General features: G+C 37.7%; 1 protein-coding gene across 1 annotated transcript; it reads right to left on the bottom strand.

Annotated features, from left to right (window-relative positions):
• Window positions 1–2241: 2241 nt before the first annotated feature.
• Tktl2 (transketolase like 2) lies at window positions 2242–4131 on the bottom strand. The gene is made up of 2 exons (XM_046447896.1): window positions 3895–4131; window positions 2242–3780 (listed from the first exon to the last, which is right to left on the bottom strand). The coding sequence occupies exons 1-2, from the start codon at window positions 4123–4125 to the stop codon at window positions 2242–2244; spliced, it is 1770 nt and encodes a 589-aa protein (XP_046303852.1). The 5' UTR covers window positions 4126–4131.
• Between the last annotated feature and the right edge of the window lie 16065 nt (window positions 4132–20196).

Below are 20196 nucleotides of genomic sequence, written 5' to 3'. Positions count from 1 at the left end.
TCTGAATGATCAGTATCAATTCTCAGATGCTGTCAGCTGGCCTTTATTACCACAATGTAAGCAAGGACACTGTGGTGTCACACCTGTCTCTGGAATATCATCAGGCTCTCTTGATAATCTAAAAGACCTTGGCAAAACAATGAACCGAAGACCAGAGTTGAACCAGCAATCCCGTTGTTTATCAAAACTACATCTTCACAAGCTTTAGCAGCCCAGGGTTAGCATCAGCTAGGATGATTCTCTCCTAAGATTTTCTTAGACATGTAAGAGATCTCAGGATAGATTCAAGGCCACAAAACATTCACTATAACAAAACTGACATAGTTTCATCTTACTTGAAGAATTATAGACGCATGATAAGTCTCACCCCCTTTCTCTTCTTTCTAGATCTGATAGCCAAGGGTCAAAACCCTATGGAAACAGAAAATTTACAGTACAGATTCTTAAGGGCCTCCCTATGCTACTATAAAAAAATATAATTTCTGGTGGTATCTAAGATTCCACAAACCATTACAAAAAAATCCTTGATCTACTGTCACTACTAAAAGGTATAAACCTTTTATACCTTTTTGGTTGAAAACAGGCCATTCTGCATACCCACATTCATGTTACAACTAACAAAAGCAGAAGACTGTCCTCTGATGCATTTCCAAATTATAACAAGCTATTTTATTAAATTTAATAAAATTTTATTAAACATTAAAGCTATTTATTTAACAGAATTAATATTTTACCTAGTTTACTGAACATTGAATCTTATTAAGATATAAAAAATTTAAGAATAGAGACTTATCATTTATTAGCATACAACTCATGAATAAATGGGATATATGACTTTACTAAATTCAAATGACTCTATTGGAAAATCCATCACATACAGGCAAATACTTTTATTTTTAATTTTTTGATAAAGTGTGAGATAATTTTTTTGCATATATGCATTTTCCAAATTTCTAAAATGTTCCTATGTCAACTTTTTTTCAAAATAAATTTTAAATCTTATAAAAACACATCATCATGATCATTTTACAAAAGAGAAAACTAGCTCAGAGAAAGAGGACAGTAGCAGAATTACTTAGGCTCTGATTTTTCTAATTCCCAAGAAATCATAATTTATATCTATCACACCTATAACCATTGCCAAGAAAAACTGGTTATACCTCCAAAGAACTTAATGAGGACTTTAATGAGGGCAACAAAATTAAGCAAACTACCTGACATAGACATACTCTCAGTAACTTTAATATGGATTCCAGGGTTCATTTTTAATTTACTGCACTGGTACTTCTTTCTCATATTCCAAGTGTATGATTTATGCACTCACAGCTAAAAGTGAGAAATCTGCCTAAGAGATGACTTTTCAGTTTATCCATTGTTTTCTAGTGATTTGTCTCTAGCCCCAACCTTTCGCAAGGTTTGACACTGGGTGACATAACCTTTAAAAGTGTGTTCCTGAATTATAGTTTTATGAGAAACCAAATCACATATATACAACAGAAACCAAATAATGCAGTTTATTTTAAAACACTTTATTATATAGATAAATATAATAAAATTAGCAATCTGGTTTAATCACAAAAAAGTGAAACATTTCTGAATTTTTACACAAAAAAGTGCATGTAGCATACACACTGGAAATAGTTGTTTTCATTTCTTTACAGAATAGTCACCACAAACAGCGTGATGCATCATAAAAGATTTTGCTGCTGCTCTTCTGTCTCTAAACTGTAGAGTGGAGATGAACTTCAAAGGAAATTCCAAGGAAACTGCAGTAAAATATCATCTGGGAAACTTCAGGCACAGCATGGTGATGGCATTTTATGAAAGTTCAAGTTTGCTTTATAATCTGGGCTATTAAAATCTAAAATTCACATTTTCTTAATTTATAAGGAAATTATACATTTTTAAGAAGCAGTTACCTCTAGATTCATACCCAGCCCAGTCAATTATTTGTAGTCTTATCAAAGAACTTTATATTAAGTGGTTACTTTATTTACTATTCTACAACTTAAAATTTTTATGACTCACTTTAAAGGTTTAAAAAACAAGATAGACATTTACATATTAGAGTTTAACAGAAAGTTCAATAACTTGAGTTTTGAAATTAGTAATTGTGTTAAGTGGCTTTGCTTTTTAAAACCAGTACAACTGTATAGATGGTTTTGTAACAAGCATAAATTCACTATAAAACCACCAGTGTTTTAAGACCAAAGTCAACAGATTTGTTAAAAAATGAGCTACTTAGCTCATTAAAGTACATTTCACAGCCTCTATGATTTGTTTGGCACTGATTCCAAACATGTCCAGCAATTCACTAGGCTTCCCACTTCGAGGCACTTCTGTCACTGCCAGCTGATGAACAAGGATGTCAGGCTCCCTGGAGACAGCTGCACAGACTGCTTCTCCAATACCACCTTCTCTATAGTGATCTTCTACTGTGATAACCCGGCCACCTGTGGCTTTTGCACTGGAAATAATAGTGGCTGTATCCAGGGGTTTAATAGTAAATGGGTCAATGACACGGATAGAAATACCTTGTTGAGAAAGATCATCAGCAGCTGCTAAGGCTTCGTGTAGAGTAACTCCAGCTCCAATAACTGTAACCTTGTCATTAACACTGTGGCGGACTACCTTGGCCTGTCCAATCTCAAAATTTTCTTGTGCAGTATAAATGACTGCAGTTTCTGGTCGGGTGGTTCTAATGAAGCACATGCCCTTGGTATTGGCAGCCAGATAAACCGCATGCTCTGTTGATATAGCATCACTTGGATAGAAAATGGTGCAATTGGGAATACTTCGAAACATGGCTAGGTCTTCTAGGGCCATCTGAGATGGTCCATCTTCACCAACGGATACCCCACAGTGAGAACCAATGAGGTTGATATCAGTTTGGGAGATGGCTCCCATTCGGATCTGATCAAATGCTCGGGTCAAAAAGGCAGCAAAGGTACTAGCAAAGGCAATAGTACGACCACGTGTGGCACAGCCCAGTGCCACACTAACCATGTTTTGCTCAGCAATAAAACACTCTATGAAACGCTCAGGGTGTTCTTTCTTGAATATCTCAGAAAAGGTGGAGTTCTTTGTGTCACCATCCAGAACAATAACTCTTTCATGTGCATGGCCTAGCTTAGCCAGAGCCAAACCACATGCTTTTCGAGTAGCTATCTTGTCACCAGCTTTGTAAGTAGGTGGAGAGGTCATTTTTATATTAGTGATGCTGATCTGAGGTGAGTCTTCCACAGGGGGCTTGGGCATGAGATTCCTGTTGGTCTGTATCTGACTCTCAATTAACTGGATAATTGCATCTGCTCTCTCTTTTGGCATTGGCTTTCCATGCCAATTTTCTGCATCCTCAATGTTTGGAATACCTCGACCCTTGAAGGTCTTGGCGATGACAGCAGTAGGTTTGTTCTTCACTTGAGCTGCTTGCCAAAATGCGTGGCACAAGGCCTCCACATCATGACCATCCACTGGGTAAGTATTCCACCCAAAGGCTTCACAGCGATTCTGATAGATGTCTGTGCAGTGCTCCAAGGGGGCAGTGCCACTTTGTCCCAAGCGGTTCACGTCGAAGACTGCCACGAGATTGTCCAAATTGTAGTGGGAAGCAAAAGCCAAAGCCTCCCAGACAGAGCCTTCGGAGGATTCGCCATCTCCCAGGAGGCAGAACACCCGGTAGCTGGCCTTGTCGAAGTACTTGGCAGTGTACGCCATTCCACAGGCAGCGCCTAGTCCTTGCCCGAGGGATCCTGTTGCCACGTCAACAAACGAGAGTCGAGGCGTGGGGTGTCCCTCCAAGTCGCAGTGGATTTTCCTCAAGCTCAGCAAGTCGGATTTGCGGATGTCGCCTATCTCGGCCCAAGCGGCGTAGAGGATTGGAGCCGCGTGGCCCTTGGAGAGGACAAACCGGTCGTTGTCGCGGTGCTCCGGTTCGGTCCGTTTGTACCTCATGGCGTGGAAGAAGAGCACGGACATGATCTCCGCGGCACTACAGCACGATGTGGGGTGCCCGGAGCTGCAGGCACACGTGGCCCTGATGGAGTGGATCCGCAGGCGGTGGGCCATGTCCTGCAGCACCTGCAGCGTCTCGGCGTTGGGCTGTGCGTCGTTGGCCATGGCCATGGCTGCGCTCTCTACAGTTCCCCGGAGCCAAGGTCTCCGGAGCGCGCCCGGGTGGTTCCCTCACGTGACCACAGGGGGGCGCTCGGCCCCGCGCATGCGCCGTCCACCATTCGCGCTCAACGTCGTGGTTAGTCCATGTGTCTCGCTTGCTGGCTCAACGTTATTTAAAATAACTAAGCCTTTTTCATACTTTCCAATGATCTAAATTTACAAAAGGACATCCTCAGATTCGTGTGTTATAGGAAGCTATTCGGGGGATTGTGCGCTCTATTGGAACCATTTTCATTCATTTAAATAAGAAGAGTAAACTGAAAACATCCCAAGTCGCTTTGAATCTCCTCGAGGTGTGGCAAACGCCCAGCAGAGACTGTCTCAGAGCGACTAAAAATTCTGCATATCAGCTGTCACGGCAAAAATATAGTGTCTAACTAGACCAAGAGTTACAGCCGAACAAATCCAAAACCACTCACTGGGAGAATGTCCAGTCCTGCAATTTTCCCACTGAATCCTGAAGAACTGTTATTGTGTTAGAATAATTCAGTAGGAGGCCATTGGCTGCGGCAGCTCCAGCTACCTGAGCAGATCAAAACCCATTTCAGTGTAAACAGTACAGTGAAGCCAGCTTCACCAGTCAGTAACTGCCAACTAACCTCTAAGTAGGGTCTTTGTGCTCCAATGAGTCCAATACTGCTTTAGTTTACCCCAATTTTCCTTTGCCTTGCTTCTGCATTCACCATATAAAAGCCTCCTTCTGGGCCCCTTTGGCAGAGTCCTCAAACTGCTGGGGGTCTAGAGTGGTCTGACCTATAAATTGCCAAATGCACAAATAAACTCTTAAATGTTTTAATGTGTCTCAGTTTACCTTTTAACAGCTGTTACTACAAATGGTTTTCTAAAGATTAGTTACAAAACTGAATTTGTGCCATTGAACTCTTCTAGCAAGCAAAGATTATAGCTTGCCATCAAAAAAAAAAATGAAAATAATGACAGTATATCATACTGTCAACTCCATGTTGCAGTGTTGAACATCTTGGTTCTTGAGCAATAATTCTTAAATTCTTAACCTTAACTTCACATTAAAATTATAACACTTAAAAGAAAAAACTGCCTGAGTTCCACCTCAGACAAATACAATTTAAATTTCTGGAACTAAAGTTTGAGAGACTATGTTTTAAAAATGTACCAATTGATTAAAATCAAGATTAAGGTTAAAGAATAGATATTATGGTTAATGGGAGCAGACATTCTGGAGATGGACCAGTGGTTCTCAACATTGGTTGTACTTTAAAATCATCTGGGAGACTTTATAAAATTCTCATGTCCAGGCTGCACTCCAAACCAATTAAATCAGAATTTCTGGAGATGAATCTAGGCATCCGTAATTTTGAAAGCTCCTCGGAGAATTTTAATTCTTCCTCAGGGTTGTAAACAACTTACTCAGAAGGTCTTGCTACTTTGTTTTGTCTCTTATAATTCAGAAAAATATTTTAGACTTTTATTTTGCCATTTCAAGTAGCTCTATCGTTTTCTTTAAAAAATTATTTTTTAGTTGTAGACAGACACAATACCTTTATTTTATTTATTTGTTTTTATGTGGTGCTGAGGATCGAACCCAGTGCCTCACACATGCAAGGCAAACGCTCTACCAACTGAGCCCCAACCCCAGCCTCTAATTTTAAGGACATTCCTTTTTAAGGACATATATCAGAATAAACAGTAATGGTATGACTCTAATGTTTTTAAAGCTTGGTGAACAAATGTTGGAGATGGATGAATCCTTAAAAGATTATCTTATATTCATCACTCCCCATGTCCTTTGCAAATTAATGTTTGCTTATCTTTTTAGGCAAATAAATGGACAGAAAATGCAAGCAGACCAGACTAGGACTGGGAGTAAATAATATAGACATTAGAGGGAAAAAATAATCACAGCATCATAAAAGCAAACTACTTTTATAGGGGGACTGGAGATTTGGCAGGAAAGCAGTAAATAGAAACACAGGTAGCTCACTGTTATTTTGGCAGAAGAGAGCTCTAATCCACACAACATAAATATGATAGTATAAAAATGATCTAGGAGGCAGTGTCCACATGAAAAACAGATGGGAGAATTAGGAACTACTTAACATTCCTTTTCAAGGGCCCAAGTTCTTCCATTCATTGAAAGCATTATTCAACTATTTGCTAAAGTAAAACATTTTTAACATTAGTTAAAGTTTATTTTTTTGTGAAGAAAAAAAATATGATATTAGAGATTTAATACCCTAAATAAGGAGTATGAATTTCCCTCTGTCATTCTGTGAGACTGTGTGGATATTTCATACTATAGAAAATAACTTTTTGTGAAGTATTTATAAAATGTTCTGATAGTTTTGAAAGGGAAATCTGGAAAGTTATATGTATATATAGAGAGATCTATATACATTTGAGTTATTATTTTCTTTAAGTATTTTGGTCTTTTAAATGTGCTTCAACATAAATAAAAATTATAAGTATAAATTACACATAATTTGATAATGCAAAATTGCCTCATGTGGCCATGAACACAACTTAATCAAATACACAATACCACTTTGTGTTTCACTTATGTAGAAAAGGCTATTACTGACAAAAGTCCAGCCAAAAAAATTTAAGGCAGCATGCCAAAAATCTAGTTGTCTTGGAGAAGAGTATATTATTTTAATTGTGAAACTCATTTTCAAGTCCAGTTAAAAGTTTTTGGCAAATAGGAAAATTATTCACATTAATTTTGGTTTATCCATAAGAGGTAGGGATTAGCAAATTCAAGTGCCTACTGGGCTTGCGGGAATGGTGGCCCATGAATGCAAGGGAAAGTATAAGAGGGTTGGAGGGGCCTGTAGCAAACAGAAGGGTACCAGCCCCACTGAAAGGCTTTCAGAACTTAAAAAACCTGTGAACGTTTTGTTGGACAAATAAAACAGACCAGGCTGCCCATTTTGAGTTCTGATTTTAAAAGTCAGTTTAAACAACAACTATAACAAACTTCTTGTTCTACCTTTGTCTAAATTTTTCACCGTAATTTTTTCTCCTCTTATGCAGAAGTATTCATTTTTGTGGTGTACATCTCCCATGAAAATAAAACCCTGCAGGATCACTAATACAAGTAACTATGGAGGAGAAAATATAGACAGCAGGATTTGTTAAGTGCGATTTCTACTGGGCTACAGTAGAGGAAACAGAGCACACAATTACTGATTACCCAGGAGCTCTACCCTATTTGTGAAAACATACATTTTCACTATGTGAGGGTGAGTAGTATTTACAGGTTGGGAACACTGACGTTTGACTTACATCTTATCTTAACTATAGAGTTTTGTTAAAAGAGAAGTATAAAAAAGTCACAAATGCTAGATTCATTTTTTTCTCCCATTGTTTGAATTTGGTTGGCTTGGTAGCCAGAGTATGGATCAAGTGAAGTTATGATCCTTGTGTAAGGAGGGGTGTGGTGGCACACGCCTGTAATCCTAGAGGCTCAAAAGGCTGAGGCAGGAAGATTGCAAGTTAAAAGACCGGCCTCAGCAATTTAGCAAGCCCCTAAGCACCTTGGTGAGACTCTGTCTCAAAAAAATACAAAAAGTCTGGGGATGTGGTTTAGTAGTTAAGCATCCTTGAGTTCAATTCCTGGTACCAGGAATTTTTTTTTTTTTTCTGTAAGGCACTAAAGTGAGGAAATGGGAAATACCCATCTGGATTATCACTTTGAAAATTATAGCAGATGTTAGTATTATTCCTGTCCTACTTTTTCTATAGTCTAAAAAATCCTCTTTGGGGGTGGGGTGAAGGGAGATAGGGAAGATGTAGCAAGGTATTTAGAAGACTACATCTACCTCCCAGCTTTAGAGGATAGATATAATTGATCTAAGATGAGCATCACAATACCATTCCCTTTTGCTAGTAACGGAGGAGGTCAATTCCAGTTATAGTCAATAAGACATAATAAGCAGGGCTGGGGCTGTAGCTCTGTGGAAGAGTGCTTGCCTCGCAGGTGTGAGGCCCTGGGTTCAATTCTCATCACCACATAAAAATAAATATATTGTGTCCATCTACAACTAATAAAAATATTTTAAAAAATAAGATGTAAGCAGAAGTCTGCTTTGCATTAGAATGATTTCTTTTTCATTTTATTTATTCTAGTTTGTTATATATGACAGCAGAATGCAATTCAATTCATATTACAAATAGAGCACTTTTTTTCATGTCTCTGGTTGTACACAAAGAAGAGTCACACCATTCATGTTTTCATACATGTACTTAGGGTAATGATGTCCACGTCATTCCACCATCTTTCCACCCCCATGCCCCCTCCATTCCCCTCCTTCCCCTTTGCCCTATCTAAAGTTTGTCTATTCCTCCATGCTCCCCGCCCCCACCCCCATGTTTATATCAGAGAAAACATTCGGCATTTGTTTTGGGGGGACTGGTTTACTTTACTTAGCATTATATTTTCCAACTGCATCCATTTACCTGCAAATAACATGATTTTATTCTCTTTTAATGCTGAGTAATATTCCTTTGTGTATATATAGCACATTTTCTTTATCCATTCATCTACTGAAGAGTATCTAGGTTGGTTCCACAATTTAGCTTTTGTGAATTGTACTACTATAAACATTGATGTGCCTCTGTCCCTTTAGTAGGCTATTTTTAAGTCTTTTGGGTATAAACATAGGAGTGGGATAGCTGAATCAAATGGTGGTTCCATTCCCAGTTTTCCAAGAAATCTCCATGCTACTTTCTTTCCAGATTGGTGTACCAATTTGCAGTCCCACCAGCAATATAAGAGTGTGCCTTTTCCCTACATCCTTGCTAATACTTATTGTTGTTTGTATTCTTAATAGGTGCCATTCTGACTGGAGTGAGATGAAAACTTAGAGTATTTTTGATTTGCATTTCTCTAATTGCTAAAGATGCTGAAATTTTTTTCATATATTTGTTGATTGATTGTATATCATCTTCTGAGAAGTCTCTGTTCAGTTTCTTGGCCCATTTTTTTTTGATTGGTTTTTCTTTTTTTTTTCTTTTGGAGTTAAGATTTTTGAGTTCTTTATATATCCTAGAGATTATATATCTCTCTGATGTGTAAGTGTTAAAAATTTGCTCCCGGGCTGGGGATGTGGCTCAAGCAGTAGCGTGCTCACCTGGCATGCGTGCGGCCTTGGTTCGATCCTCAGCACCACATACAAACAAAGATGTTATGTCTGCCGAAAACTAAAAAATAAATATTAAAATTCTCTCTCTCTCTCTCTCTCTCTCTCTCTCTCTCTCTCTCTCTCGAAAATAAATAAATAAATAAATATTTGCTCCCATTCTGTAGGCTCTCTATTCACTTCACTGATTGTTTATTTTGCTGAGAAGAAGCTTTTTAGTTTGAATCTATCCCATTTATTAATTCTTGATTTTAATTCTTGTGCTTTAGGAGTCTTATTAATGAAGTTGGGGCCTAATCTGACATAATGGAGATTTGGGCCTACCTTTTTCTCTATTAGGTGCAGGATATCTGGTTTTAATTCCTAGGTCGTTCATCCAACTTGAACTGAGTTATGTGTATGGTGAGAGATAGGAGATTAATTTCATTTTGTTGCATATGGATTTCCAGTTTTCCCAACACCATTTGTTGAAGAGGCTATCCTTTCTCCAATATATGTTTTTGGTGCCTTTGTCTAATATGAGATAATAGTATTTATATGGGTTTGTCTCTGTGTCCTCTATTCTGTATCAGTGGTTTACAAGTCTATTTTGGTGCCAAGACCATGCTATTTTTGTTATTATTGCTCTGTAGTACAGTTTAAGGTCTGGTAGGTATTATGATGCCACCTGCTTCACTCTTCTTGCTAAGGATTATTTTAGCTATTCTGGTTCTCTTACTTTTCCAGATGAATTTCATGACTGCCTTTTCTGTTTCTATGAGGAATGTCAAGTTTGTCTTCCTGATAAAGAGGAGTGGATAAAGAATTGTGTTGTCTTCTTTTGATCCCCTCCTACCACCCACCATCATTACCTCTACCACCTCTACCTTTAGAGTGTGTGATGTTAGAGGCATTAATTTAATTCAACAAACTCAAGAACAAAAGTTGGTATGGAAGGAGAGAAAATTTGGATACTTCAAAACTTTGTGGATTCATAACTCATCTTAGGACCAGTATTTCCAGAATTCTTGCCAAGAAAACAGCAAATGTCTTTGTGGTTTTATAACTATATAAATTTCTATAATCTGCAATTGAAAGCATTCCTACCAAATACAAAATGAATCATTTAAGCTTGTTTAATTCTATGATCAGGGAAAAAAGAAACAATGATTAAAAAGTTCAGAATAGAATGGACAGTATACAAGGGAGTAGTTTATTTTTATTTTTGATGTCTTATTCCAATCATGTGCCTACAACTCTAACCTTTTTTGTTATATTATAATCATTGCTGCTGTTGTTGGTACCCTGACTTATCTCTTGGAAAACTAAAATCTTTACACTTGGTACATGGGTATCATGTATATGAAGAACTCAAATACTCTATTGTACTCACTTATTGTCAGGCCTAGTTGGTTAAGTAAAGTACAAATGTAAAAACAATATTTCAGTATATTTTTTCATAGGGCTTCATGACGTTTGGTGAAGAAAATTCCTCTTTTCCTGCCCTGATAATAATCATGAAATATATCACTACAAACATGTCTTATTTTTAAAGATAATGAAAAAATAATAGCAACTATTAATTTTTTAAAAAATCCAAAGTCTTGGATTTATACTGTATTACTGAATGTGAGTCAGTGTTATCTACTTCAAATATACATTTTATTAATTCTATAGACCCTTTTTGACTAGGCACTACTATTCCTTGCATTAAACATTGGGTGAGTACTTGTGTGTGTCCTACCTAAACTTTTCCTACTCTCAGATCAAATTCAGTCCTCAATAGAGATTTCATTTTAACTAAAACAATTTTATAAGATTCATTGAATTATAGATTAAGACAATTATATGAATAAAGCAACCCATTTAATCAACAAATTAATGAATTTGAACAAACTTTTGTGCCTATTTAAGTACCACCACACACACAAAAAAATATTTTTTAAGGCTTCTGTTATTCCAAGACATTCCATTATGCTTTTTGCTTTCAATTACTCGCTACACTAGGGCATATCAATCTGCTTTCTGTTTCTGAGCTTTGTTTCTTCCTTTGTTTGTCAATCTTCTCCTTTCCTGATCTTCAGGTTGGATACTTTCTATTGCTGTCTTCGAGTTCACTGATATTTTATTCTGCAGTGTCTAGTCTGATGTGAATACCATTCATTGAAAATTTTATTTCAAGTATTGTACTTTTTTTTTTTTGCGGTGCCAGGGATTGAACTCAGGGCCTTATACATTTGAGGCAAGCACTCCAGCAGCTGAGCTATATCCCCAGCCCCCAAATATTATACTTTTAATCTCTAGAAATGCCATGTGATTATTCTTTAAATCTCTCTCAAAATATTTTCATTGAATTCTTCTAGCATCGTTTAAAAAGCTTTTAAAAAGTCTTTGTTTGCTAAGTCTATCATTTATCCCTCTAAGTCTGTTTCTTCAACTATTTTTGCTTTTGATAATGAGTGACACTGCCTTGCTTTTTGCAATATTTTTTTTAAATCCTCAACATTATTTAGGGATGCTGAATTTAGTTGTATTCTTTTAAGGAAAGTTGAACTTTGTTCTGGTAGGCAAACTTGTCTTTTTAAAAATGCTAAATCTGTTAAAGAAAATCTAGAGTAAGCTTTTTCTCGTGTTTAGGTTGGTTGAACCACAAAAGCATAACCTCTCCAGCTTCTCCACCAAATGTCCTGAGTATTCAACAAGCACCCTCTACTCTGGTTGTCAGACTTTAATGTCTCTGCCCTGCATGAGCTCTGGGAAGTGCTTAGATATTCCTGCTTCTGAGTAGTCATTTGCCTGGCCTTGTAGACGTGTGCTTTGTGCAAGGGTATCCTTTCTACAATTTCTGCAGATCTGTGTCCAGGCAGTTACCTCCTTGCATACATTCTGTCTCCAGCTCAGCCACCTGAGCTCTAGTCTCTGCTCCTGTATCTCAACACTTCTCTGTCAGATACTCTTCCCTGTAGGACTCTCTGCAATGTGCCTCTAGGAGAAGAGTCAGACAAATAACATGTTTTTCTGCATTGCTTTTTCCTCTCTGGGGATCACAGCCCTGTACTGCCTCTTTTCCAATGTGTGGAAACTGTTATCTTGTTTTTGCTTATTTTATCTAGTTTTCTATCTGTTCATGGCTAGAAGAGAAAGGTTATTCCAGTTACTCATCATAACCTCAGAATAGTCGTTCCCAATGTTTTGAATGTTAATATCTGTACAGGTCATGGACTCTCCAGATAATGACAGCTCAGCCTGCTACACTCCTTACTGACTAGCACCCCTCTGATTCACATGCTGGCATGACCTCTCTTACTTCAGAAGACTGTGAAGTTTGAATTCCTAATTGTATCCATTGTTAATTACATTTCTTATGTAATTCAAAAAGATGTTCTCCTAATAAAATCTTAATTGTTAAGAAGTATGAGAAACAGCCATTGTTATGGTTAAATTTTCCAGAGAGATTTAATGTTGCTCTGTTAAGCACAAGAAAACCTTTTGAATTTGAATGATTTTAAATTAAACCCTCAAAAACATATCAGATAACTACCTTTCTTTTTATAAAGGTTACGTGGAGCATTAACCTTTTCTTTGATGACTAATGGTCATCATTATAAACACTGGCTATTATGCTCAATTGCAATTCAATCAAATAAATCAAAGTAACTATTGAGAATAGTGCCTGAGGAAGGTTATTCCCAGCATTTTTGTTTGGAATAAATGTTTAGCATTTGTTACTATACTATAGTATATTTTTTCATATTATGTGGCTGCGGTAACAAAATGATGAGAGAAAAGGAATGGCTGTGACTTAATAAGAATTTAAGATTAGTTATCTGTCACAAAATTGTTTAGAGGGTGGTAGGAGGTCCTATCTTGTCAAGCATCTCTGCTCAACAGGGTTTTCCAAAGTTCCAGATGCTTTCCATCTTGGTGCCCGTTAATTGACTCAGGTGTTGCTCTCATCCGTGAAGTTGAAACCAGAAACCATCCCATCCATTTGACTCACCACAGGAAGGAATGAAGAGAGAATTCAAGAGACCAATCCATTTCTTTTTCAGGATGTGACCCAGAAATCTCAGGCTACCCTTCTCATTTCCCACGGGTAAGAACTCACTTGCCTAGCTACACCCAGCATTAAGAGAGATTGGGAATTGTAGCAATCTGGCATTGGTCTGTTAAGACTTAGAGTAAGAGCTTATGTGTACTACGTAGAAAGGAAAAACCAATACTGGTGGACAATTCACTAGCTCTACCGCTTGTTATTTTAATCTTTAACTTTTGGTTCTGCTGTGTAGACACATAACCTTGTAACACACATAGTGTTTTCAGGTCCAAAATAGTTTATCACCAAAGGATGCTTTAGAAACCAAGCAATTATTTCCATCAAATGGTATTAATTGATTCATTTCTTCACTGAATGCTAAACCTTATGCAGTGCTCTACAGAGGAGTCAGAGATGGTTGCCACCCTCTAGATGGTGGACTTGGATCAGAAAGACAAGGTGGGCACACAGGATTATAGTAAGTGCCTCTGGGCATCAAGTATAGAGGGCAGAGGAACAAGTGACCAGCCAGTGACCAGAAGTTGCAGTAGAACAGGAAATCTTTAACCTAATGGGAAAAATTTTGGATAAAATAAATATGAGAGGAAGTCAGTGAGCAAAGTTATGAAAGTGGAAAGCGAATTTTTATTCTCAAAGGAAGGGAAGACTTGCCGAGAAACAGTGATCAGGGAAAGCAGGAAGACGGATTTGAAAAAGACTTAAACAGAACTAAGTGGGTTATTTTGATGTTTTGTTTTGTTCTCTTGCTCTTGGCTTGAGGGCAAGGTACAATGGAAAAATTTTTATCATTTAAGTGTCTTGATCATAATCGTATTTTGAAAAATTGTTTTGGCAGTGTTAGGAAAAATAAATGGAGTTAGGGGAAAAATAAAGGTAGGAGGAATGAGGCTATCAAAATTGTGCCTAAGTCAGCTATTAAAGGACTATGCTGGGAAATTATTTGTATTGTTAGCTCCATACATTTTTTTAAAGGACAGTACCAAACATTAAATTTAATAAAAGCAAGTGGAATTATTTGACAAAGTCGATGACAAGAAGCAAGGAAAGAAGTGCATTTGCTTTGGTGGGTGCACTACTTTTCTAAATCTGCCACAAAATTGCATGGCTTAACCAACAGATCTGGATGCTGAGAGTAAAACATGGATATGTTGGTAGGGTTGGTTCCTCCCGAGAGCTGAGGGAAGGATCCAGGCCCGGGCTCGCTCCTTGTCATGTGGATGGCTGACTGGCTTTTCCCTGTCTTCACACCAGCTTCCCTCCCCTCTGCGCATAAAGCTCCATTTTATAAAATAAGGACACTGGCTATATTAGATTGGGACATACCCTAATAACCTCACTTTTACTTAATTATCTCTGTAAAGACCCTATAAATACTTCTGTAAAGACCTCCACATAAGATCCCATTGCAAGGTATTAGAGGTTACAATTCCATTTTCACTTTTAGGGGAGACATAATTCCCCTGCCACCCCAGTATAACTACAGTCTTCACAAGAGGGTTCTCCCTATGTATGGATGAGTCCAAAGTTGTTTTTACAAAGATACCAGCTATATTGGATTAGGGGCCACCCTTCTCCTGTATGACTTCATCTTTACTTCTCCATCTTTAGTCATTACAACTGCCGTGATCCTATTTCCACGTAAGGTTACATTCTGAGGTACTGGAGGTTAGGATTTCAACATGAATGTGGGAGAAAACAATTCAACCAGTAACAGTGAGGATTCACATAATGTTTCTATTACTATCAAAAACTATCCAAACTGGGCATGGTGGCACATGCCTGTAATCCCAGGGGTGGTTCAGGAGGATGAGGCAGGAGGATCCTGAGTTCAAAGCCAGCCTCATCAATTTAGTGAGGCCCTAAGCAACTTTACAAAACCCTGTCTCAAAATAAAATATAAAACAGGCTGGGGATGGGGCTCAGTGGTTGAGCACCCTGGGTTCAATTCCTGGTACAAAAAAAAAGAAAAGAAAAGAAAAACCAAATTAAACAAACGAAAACCTCCCCAAACAAAAAGGAAAAACAAAAACACCCTCTATCTTTTTCAGAAAAATGTATCCCTTATTCATAAATCTAACTAAAGATACATGGACTACTAGGCTTATAACTCCATTTAAATGTGACAAGTGTACAAAGAAATTAGTAAACTCCATTTTTATTGCTTTCTTTGTATTACTACATATAAGAGGATTATGATAAGCTATCCTACAATCAAATTCAAAAGTAAGTCCTTAACAGTAACCGAAACTTCCTTCTTTCTACTTCAAAGCTTCCTTTTCCCCTTCCCTTCTCCTGATACTGGGGATTGAATTTAGGGGCACTCTACCACTTAGCTACATCCCCAGCCCTTTTAAAATTTTTATTTGGAGACAGAATCTTGCTAAATTGCCCAGGCTGGCATCTAACTTGTGATCCTCCTCCAGTTTCTGGGATTACAGTCAACACCCCTAGATCGACATTTCGTTAAAAGATACATAAACACTTGTAGGCTCATTTCAATCAGCAACTCCTGTGTGTTTGGTATGCATTAATTTTTCTCTAATGTATTACAATCTTTGTCCACTTTAATGATCAAATTCAGCTTTTCTTAATCTTTTTTGTTGGAAAAAAGTTATGAAATATATTGCATTGAAAAATTCAAATACAGTGGAAGAATAGAATGAAGTCATCTCCTGAGTTCTCCCTACCATGATCCTATTCTAATAAACTATAAAGCTATTTTGATTCCTTCTAGCTATTTTTTGTGCATGAATTAGCACCTACACATATCTTTGTTCCACATTTTATTGTATGTAGGATTTATTATACCAAATATTTTATAATTATTAGCTTTCTATTTAAGTCTACTTTAAAAACAGCAGTAGACAATTTGTGTGTGTGTGTGTGTGTGAAGTATTTAAATTGTGCAGTGAGTTCAAAGGATTAGATGATCAAGGAGAAAGATGTGACCACAAGGTGGCACTAGCACACAGTTTTTTCTGGAGAACCTTTGACAGATTTGTGTGTTGAGGAAGAGGATGTGGGGCACTCGCTCCCAGCATGAAAACTTCCAAAGGCAAGTTTGTAGAGGTCATTACCCAGAAGGGGGAGAGAGGAGAATCAGAGAGGGATCTGGAGGATGGGAGACAGTGTCTAAATGATGCCACTCAGCAGCAGGTAGGGAGGCTAGGACACCCCCCCCCCCACCTCCAGGAACAGCAATTGTATTACATTGGTATCTATGACTGGTAGATGTTAGGTGCAATTTCTCAGGTTTTTTAAAGCAGGCAGGCTCTAAATAGCTAAGAAACTACTTTTATGCTATATTTAAAATAATTGGATGTGTACAACTTTGAGTTTGGCACTGGCAATCTTTTGAGTTAACAGGTCCCTGCCTGCTGTGAAATACACATAGGGCCAATATACAGGGACCATCTTTAAATTCATTTATGTGACAACTAGTTCCCTGTTGATAGACATTTTACAATTTCTCCCCTGTGGGTCAGGAGGAGTCACAAACAGGTCAAAAGAAAACTTACTAATTTACATCATATCTGACAAAAAGCTAATTTTATCAAAATAATCACAACTTCTAAAAATAAGTAGAATAAAATGATAAAGCAAAACAGACTTCTCCAAAATCAACCGTTAAAAACTACAGGAACAGGAAGGAAAAGATTTGGAAGTAAATTGCAATTGTGAGACACCCCGAGAAGACAGGAGGAGGGGAGTGATGGGGAGGAGGGAACAGGGGCAGGTCTCAGTTGCAGCTTAGAAGGGTGTCCATGGCTGCTCTGGAGGATCTGAAGAGGTTGCACTTTTAGCTCTGGTCTCTAGGACTTTGAAGTGGGAAACACTGCAACCTCCCAGTGTTGTGAGGTTCCACCAAAGCTGCACAGGGGGAGGCAGCCTAAGGGGCTGATGACAGCGGGAGCCTTATGAAGGATGCCCTTGCAGGCTCCTGCCCCCAGCTCTCCTGTCAGCAGAGGTTCTTCTGTCCCCCTGATGCTCTCTCCTCAGAAATTTAAACTTTTTATTTTTCTTAAATTCTCCAAGAAGGATACAGATGGGTGACTCTGAGCATTTTTCCAACACACATGACAGCCAGTTTCATCAGTGAAATAAATTTGATGCTGCAGGTCCAAAGAAAATATATCCCCGAGGAGTACTAGTACTACAGAAAGGCTTTAAAAATGGATCATATGTACTACGTGAAGTAGATTGTTGGAATGGATGGACAATAATTCAAAATAAGTATAATATATATCCAGAAGAGTTAAGGTGATATTGATATCACAGCAAAGGGATGTGGAATTACTTTAAAAAACAGGAATAAACATTAAATTTTAAAATGAAACAGGTGGGTTGGGCATGGAGCTCATTGGTAGAGTTCTTGCCTAGCACAGGTGAGGCCCTGGGTTCCAGCCTCGGCACCACATAAAGATAAATAAATAAAATAAAGGTATTGTGTCCATCTACAACTAAAAATACTTTTTAAAACAAAGTAGGTGAAATGAAGATGACAAATGAAGGTGAGATATTGTCAAGATGACTGTATCGAAGAAGCAAATAGTAAACCAGAAGATCTAATTATTAACCCTCACCATGGCAGCAAAAACCTAAAGAGCTGGGGAAAAAATTAAAAAAAAAGGAAAATGGGAAAAGAAGCACTAAAATAAAAGGGAGGGTGGACTGATCACTATTCATAGAATTCAAATTCTATGATGAAATTGAAAGAAGCCAGAGAGTGCCAAAGATATATAAGAAAATACCCAAACCTAAACACATTTAGTGCAACTGAAGAAGAGCTATAACAATATAAATTATTAAGTGATTCCTCAAAGAAAATTAAACCATTCTCAAAGGAACAAAAATTAAACAAAATTGAGATTTTACAATAGTGATACTGGAATCAAGAAACAAAGAAATATTGTATTTGGGTTTAAAAAAAACTTTTAACAGTTGGCCCTCTATATCCACAGATTCTGCATCTGGGGTTCAAACAACCTCAGATGGAGAATGTTAGGAAAAATAGTGTCTGTGTCGAACATGAACTTTTTCTTGTTGTTCCCTAAACAATACTATTTACATAGAATTTATATTGTATTATAAATTATAAGCCCATCTACAGAATATTTAAAACATATGGAAAGATGTGGGTAGATTATATACAAATACTTTGCCATTTTATATAAGAGACTTAAGCATCCACAGATTTTGGTATCCACTTGCAAACATAAAGTATGTATAAAATGTAATTTGTGGAGTGTAAGGAATAATTATAAAACAAACATCAAACTAATCACCACCTAGGTTAAGAAACACTGCTGTTTGTCTATGAAAGTCTCAGTAAAAATGTAGTATAATTTATTTTTATATGAATGGAATTATACTTACATATATATTTCTGTATTACTTCTTTATATTATGGTTAAAAATTTATCCATGGTTTAAAATAGCTGTAATTTGTTCACTTTTTGCTATATAAAATTTACTATAATATATGTTTCAAGTCTTCTGTTAATGAACAATTAGTTTTTATTTCAGTCTGGACTGTTATGAACAGCATGGCTAAAGAGGACACTGCCATTGTGAACAATGCTGCTATCCTTGTATGTATATTCTGAGAGGCATGTGTTGGAATTCTTCTAGGTTATATATGTGGAAATATGTATACCCTACACATTTTAAATATCTAGATAATGTTGAACTGTTTTCCAATGTAGTTCAATAAGTTTGCTCTTTGAGGTCAGGAACAAAAGAATGATCACTACTATTACTATTTATAATCCTATCTTATTAAGAAAATGCTGTTCCATTCTGATTCATGAGTGTTTGTAAGATCTTAAAAAAAAAAAAAAAAAAAAGGCCGGGTGCAGTGGCGCAGGCCTGTTATCCCAGCTGCTGAGGATGCTGAGACAGGAGGATGACAAGTTCAAAGCCAGCCTCAGCAAAAGTCAGGAGCTAAGTAACTCAGTGAGACCCTGCATCTAAATAAAATAACAAAATAGGGCTGGGGATGTGGCTCAGTGGTTTAGTGTCCCTGAGTTCAATCCCCTACATCTCCCCCCAAAAAACCCAAAAAGCTAGGCTTCAAATTTTAATGTGGAAAGATATTTGATTATGATACTACGTAAGTTTTCTACTCTTTTGTGTCGGTTTTGATAGGTTATATATTTTTCTTTTGAAACGGAATGGCATACATTTGCATATAAGATCATCTTATGTTTACTTAAATCTGACTCGATTTCAGTTGTTTCAAATTTGATCTTAGTTAATTGGGTCGCCTCTCATTTTTTTTTTCTTATTTTCCTTTCTCTTCTTCCTCCTCTTTTCCTTCTATTCCTTCTCCTTCATGCCCAATCAGAATATGAACCGAGGGCAGGAACATTGACAGAATATCATCAATGCCTGGCATACAGTAGGCATTCCATAAATGTTTATTCAGTGAACTTATTGTTCTCCAAACGTTAAAACTGGGCTGGAAGGGGCCTGGAATATGAGGTAGGTTTGAGGCTTTGTGGGAATAAACCAGGAATCAGGTGGAGAAAGCTTTGCCCAAGGTAATCCAGCACAGGGAATGGCTTCCAAGGCGTCCCAGAGGCTGGACCCCTCCCAGGAGGCCGGGCATTTGCAGAGCTAGAGCGCGGGCCAACGCCTCCTGAGAGGGGTCCAGCCTCTGGGATGCGGGAGTCCACTTAGTAAGGGGAACTTTCTTGAAATCCACGGCGTGGGGATGAGCGCCTGGCCACGGTCACCCACCCACCACAAGCGGCCTGCCCGGCTGGCACCGGGGAACGCTGTTCACTCTGCTAGAATTTGAAAGTTAAGCACGGGCGGAAAAGACTAGGTCTCAGTTTCCGGGGACGTTTTAGAGGAACGCACCCG

This window comes from Marmota monax, unplaced genomic scaffold (assembly GCF_021218885.2).
Source record: "Marmota monax isolate L192 unplaced genomic scaffold, Marmota_monax_Labrador192_F-V1.1 WCK01_AAM20220418_F8-fsc00040, whole genome shotgun sequence".
Taxonomy (NCBI): Eukaryota; Metazoa; Chordata; class Mammalia; order Rodentia; family Sciuridae; genus Marmota; species Marmota monax.
The sequence above is the reverse complement of the archived record's forward strand: the minus strand, read 5'-3'. Positions and strand labels throughout refer to the sequence as shown.